The 5,146-nt window shown below is 46.9% G+C and overlaps 1 protein-coding gene across 2 annotated transcripts; it reads right to left on the bottom strand.

The window, feature by feature from the left end:
* Nucleotides 1-366: 366 nt before the first annotated feature.
* On the bottom strand, nt 367-4,480 carry LOC127761860 (squamosa promoter-binding-like protein 5). Of its 2 annotated transcripts, none has more exons than XM_052286190.1 (3): nt 3,603-4,480; nt 2,113-2,303; nt 367-1,236 (listed from the first exon to the last, which is right to left on the bottom strand). In XM_052286190.1, the coding sequence occupies exons 1-3, from the start codon at nt 4,358-4,360 to the stop codon at nt 776-778; spliced, it is 1,410 nt and encodes a 469-aa protein (XP_052142150.1). In that variant the 5' UTR covers nt 4,361-4,480; the 3' UTR covers nt 367-775. The 2 variants fall into 2 exon arrangements, with proteins under 2 accessions (XP_052142150.1, XP_052142152.1); XM_052286192.1 differs by having other exon boundaries at nt 367-1,233.
* Nucleotides 4,481-5,146: the final 666 nt, after the last annotated feature.

Genomic DNA, 5,146 nt, shown 5'->3' with positions numbered 1-5,146 from the left:
GGGGAGCTAGCTAGCTAGACAGTAGCGATCCATAATCACCAAATTAAGGAGCTCAAAGAGCTATTTCCAGAATTCCAGACCAGGGACATGTTCAGAGATCTGTCAACATAACGGTCTAAAAACTCAACGAGACAAGGGAGATAATTAATCATGAACTTATTCGACATTTAACAATTAAGATCTTACAAGTTACAACAAGTCAAGAGGAGATGCAAACAGAGCTAGTGTTTCGTTGTAAGGAGCATGATGCACAGCAACATAATTTACATATTGTCACCAAAAAGGCAAAAGAACAAAGAAAAAACACATGCTAGCTGCACACTATTCCCCCCCCCCCCCCCCCCCCCCCTCTAGTAAAAAGGGCAAGCAGCAAGAGCAAGTACAAATTAACACAGTGAAAAGAAAACCCCAAAAGAAAAAAAAAAAGCAAACTTTAGCTACACACTCGCTCCAGCCTAGCTAATACTACTAGCTAGCAACTGCAGCTGCAGCAGCAACAGCAGCTAGCTGCTTTCTTTTCAACTCATCATCTCATAATAATGCAGTCAAACCAGCAGTAGCAGCCTATCTCTACTCCCTTTTCTCGTTACTTCCCATCGACCAATCTCTAAATTTTCTGAAAAACACAGATGTACACGTACATATCAATCCAATCGAGATCTCCTTTGGAATTTTACAGGATTTTCACGTGAATCGGTTCGAAAAAACCATCGGTAATTAATTCCAAAGGATATTTACCCTGACGAATTAATATGTTTTTTTGGTTTCGAGACGACTAGATGAAATCCACCTCGAAGAAATGCATGTTGTTGTTGTTGCTGCTGTTCTGCTGGTCCGACGCCGACGAGCACGACAGTATGTTGTTGTTGTTGTTGTTGTGGTCGTCGTCGTCGCCGTCGTTGTTGTTGCTGCAGCCGCTGCTATGGCGATGCTGCTGCTGCTGCCGCGCGAGAGATCTCATCAGATGGTGGTGGGCGGCGGCGGCGGCGACATCGTCGTCGCCGTCGCCGTCGTGTTGCAGTCGCCGCCGTTGATGGTGCTGCTGCATCATCAGGACGGTGCCGAGGCCGCCGTCTTCGTCCTCGTCGTCCTCCTCCTGCGGCGGCAGCGCGGCCAGGGACAGCGTCGGCGGCGGCGGCGCCGCCATGGCTGCCTGATGGCCGCCGCCGACGTCGTGGTGGTCTGCAAGCTCCTGCAGGCAGCTCACGCCGCTGGCCGTCGTGGTGCTCGCAGCTGCTGCACGAAGAGAGATGATGATCACATGTAGAATAATGCAGGAATTGCGACGTAAACTACTCACTCCGTTCCAAAAATAAAACAACCTAAACATAATCTAGTTTAACAAATCTGAACAGTTTTCTATCTAGATTGTTATATTAGGTTATATACCATATTATCTTAGGTTGTTTTATTTTAAGACGCGTACTCTGCTAACTAGAGTATTAGCTATAGTCGGTGCATGAAAGCTTAATTTGGCGCGAAGTGTGCATGATCGATCAGCTAGTTGTACGTGGTTGTAGCATCTAGCTAGGCGTGACAACTGTCAAGTCATATGTGTTATGTCTGTATATATATTTGCCACGTTCTTGCACAAAAGATCGTATCTATGGACTATGGTACGTAGTAGCACTCCATTATATAGACAAGTTGGTGAATAGACGTTATATAACGACCTAGCTTTTCTAAAAAAAAAAAACAAAAAATTTAGCAAGGGCTTTCTTTTTTTTTTTTTTGAAAAAAAATAGCAAGGCTTGTGCTTGGGGTCAAAAACAGTGAAGAGTAACAGATCCTGATGGTACTTTTCCCTTTTACAAACTGAGGTGAGTTATTGACTGTGTTTTAGTTAAAGAAAAAAAGATTCAGTTCATCTTTAATTTGTATATTTTTCTTCTCTGATCTAAATGGTTAATTTAAGAAGAGCATTAATCTAGTCTGTACATAGTTTGAAATTTGAAAACATCAGTATCTGAATTTTGCTTTCAGATCGATCTAACGTTCAGCATTATATATTGAGCATTGCCACACTTAATTAGATTTTGAATTATTTCAAATGTGTTCTCCCTTCTGAGGACCAAACTAATTAATTGAGTTAAATTTTAGTATAGTACGTACCCTTGTGGTGGTCACAGCTGGTGTAGGAGCTAGCGATGCTGGCGTCAGTCCCTTTCTTCGACGGCGGCGGCGGCGGCGAGTCCTTGGACGATTGGCCGCCGGCGGTGGGCTTCCGGCGGCGGCGGTTGTGCTCGGTGAGCCTCTTCCGGCAGCTCCTCTTCGCCTCATCAAACTCAGCAAGCACATGAAACCTGTCCAAATTAAGAACACAAATTTAAATCAAACTGAATATATAAATGTAGTACCAAATTAGACTTAATGGACACTGCTACTACTGTAAATTAACTGTAATACATATGCATCCGCACTGCATGTACACGTAAATATGCCAATGTATGCAGATACAGAGACTGCTTATGTAGGGGCTAGTAGGTGTACAATCTGTCAGCTGTACTCCTATACAGTAATATATACTGGGACATATATATAGGGGCCATGTATCTCCATCCATGGATCGTCAGATGAGTTGCAATGATGAGTGTGCTACACTGGTCATGCAGCGCTAGGTATAGCTACAGTGATAAAGTGCAACCACTGCCTTGTGCTCTCTGATCTGATCTGACTGACATGCATGCATGCATCATCTAATACTAGTAATTAGCATCTGACCTCAGATTAAACTCTTGGATCAAAATATCTCATCTAGTAGCCTTTTTCTTTTACAGTTGATGCATGATGAACTCACAGTACAGAGAGAAGAAAAGCAAGAACTGAAGAAAAGAAAGCTTTTTCTCTGTTGCATGGCCATGAATTAATAATGCAGGTCACACTACCACTAGCTAGTGATCAGGTTGTTTTTCATCATAATTAAGCTCAATTGCATGCATGCAAATCATCTGGGGAGCTATTTATATAATTACTCCATCATTCCAAAATATAAGAGATTTTGAATGGATATGACATACTACTCCGTCCCATAAAAAACCAACTTCTAGCTACGAATCTGGATATATATGTGTCTAGGTTTATAGCTAGGATTGGACTTTCTTTTAGGACGTAGAGGGTATTCCCTAATATACGAGTCTGAACATGCTCTTTGTCTAAATTTGTAAATTTGTAGTATTAGAAAATGTCTCGTCCATATAAAATTATTTACTCTCTCCGTCTCAAAATATAAGTATTTTTAGCTATGAATTTGGATAACTGTGTGTCCAGATTTATAGCTAAAAGTTATATTTTGGGACGGAGGTGGTATATTTTAGAAGGGATGAAGTAGGTTGAATGTACAGTGATCCATCCTGATGAAATAGAAATATCCATGCATGCATGGAAAGTGAGTGAGATGCGTGGTTGGCAAGGAGACAACGGAAAAGACAAGCAAACATATCTCAACAGTTTGCTGCAGTGTTCATCTCGTACGGAATTGAATCAGCTATATGTCAAGTGTGTGAGTGCGTGTGTGGCTGTGCCCTGGGTCCCACCTGGCAGCGACACGTGTGCCTGCTGGGTCCCACCTGGCAGCGACATGGTTGCGCGGGATCGGAGCTAACCTGCTGCACTGCTGGCAGAAGCGCTGCTGCTTGCCGGCGGCGAGGACGGCGGCGGCCTTGGCGTGGAAGTCGCAGACCTTGTGGCGGCGGTGGTAGTGCTTGGCGGCGGAGAGGTCGGCCTTGCAGCCCTCGGCCTGGCACCGCGGCGGCTGGTGGTGGTGCGCCGCCGCGGCGAGGCCCAGCCCGAGCACGCCCATGCCCATCCCCATCTCCATCCCCATCCCGCCGAGGCGCGACCGGAGCAGGAGGCGGTCCACGGCGAGGACGTCGGCGGGGGAGAAGTAGGTCCGGCGGCCGAGGTTCAACCCGATCCTCCCGCCACCGCCGCCGCCGACGACGTCCAGGACGGGGCCATCCTCCCGCTTCACGAACCCGCCGCCGCCGAACGGGTACACGTCGGCCGCCGTCGCAGGCAGGCCCGGCAGCGACATCATCATCGGCATCTGCAGCGACGACGGCGTGGCGGCGGCGGCGGCGGGCGGCGCCAGGGACTGCAGCAGATTGCCGCCCGGCAGGCCAACTCCAAGAGTGGCCGCTTCCTGGAACGCCGCGGCGGCGGAGAAGTCGAGGCCACCGTCGTAGAGGCCATGGCATGCACCGCCGTGCTGGAACAGCTGGCGCTCGCCGCCCATGCCGGCTGGGTCGAAGCCGACGTAGGGCGGCGGCATGGGGGCGGCGTACCCGAAGTCGACGACGTCGGCCGCCACCGCCGCCGCTGGCACCGCCATCGCGCCGGCGTTCAGCCTGCTGCTCATCATGGCGCGAGGCGAGCGTGCGAGAGCTAGCTAGTGGTGGTCGGGACTCGGGACGAACAAGTTGTGTGCAGTGCAGTGCAGCTCGGTAGCTAGTGATCACAGTGGGCTAGTGCAGCTACTGGTGTGTGCGATCTGTGTGGAGGACTCGACGTGTGGCTGCTTAAAAAGGCAGAGGAGAGAGAGAGAGAGAGAGAGAGGCCAGTGCATGTACTACTGTGCTTGTTTGATTGTTTTAGGTTGGGTTTGTAATTTAAGCAGTATCAAATTTTAAATTTGAAAAAGAAGTCCTAATTAATAACCACCTAATTAAACTTTAATTGAAATCAAAAGTCCATCTAGCAATATGAAGTTTTGAACGGGACATTCAGTTCCCTAAACTTTACCGGCCCAGTCTTCGAAAATGCTCATAGAGGTAGGGTTTACGTGCGTGTGTTCATAGGGGTGAGTGCGCGTGTGTTGTGAGTGTCTGCGTTGTACTGTGTAATTCTCAAAATAAAAAGTCCATCTAGCAATATGAAGTTTTGAACCGGACATTCAGTTCTCTAAACTTTACAGTACTGTTCATAAGGATCCTTAAGGTAGTTTTACAAAGTCGTTATCTCATTAGCATATGTTTTGGCTGAGCTTTGATCATGCGAAATATGCATTGAAACATATATGTAAATTTTTCCCTTAAATGTTTCTTTTTACCCCTTGTTTGCTCTTACTCGCAAGAGAAATACTAGAGTAGCAATACTATAACATTATTGTATAGTATATAAATTAACAGCCTACAATTGATGATACGTA

This window comes from Oryza glaberrima, chromosome 2 (assembly GCF_000147395.1).
Source record: "Oryza glaberrima chromosome 2, OglaRS2, whole genome shotgun sequence".
Classification (NCBI taxonomy): Eukaryota; Viridiplantae; Streptophyta; class Magnoliopsida; order Poales; family Poaceae; genus Oryza; species Oryza glaberrima.
The sequence above is the reverse complement of the archived record's forward strand: the minus strand, read 5'-3'. Positions and strand labels throughout refer to the sequence as shown.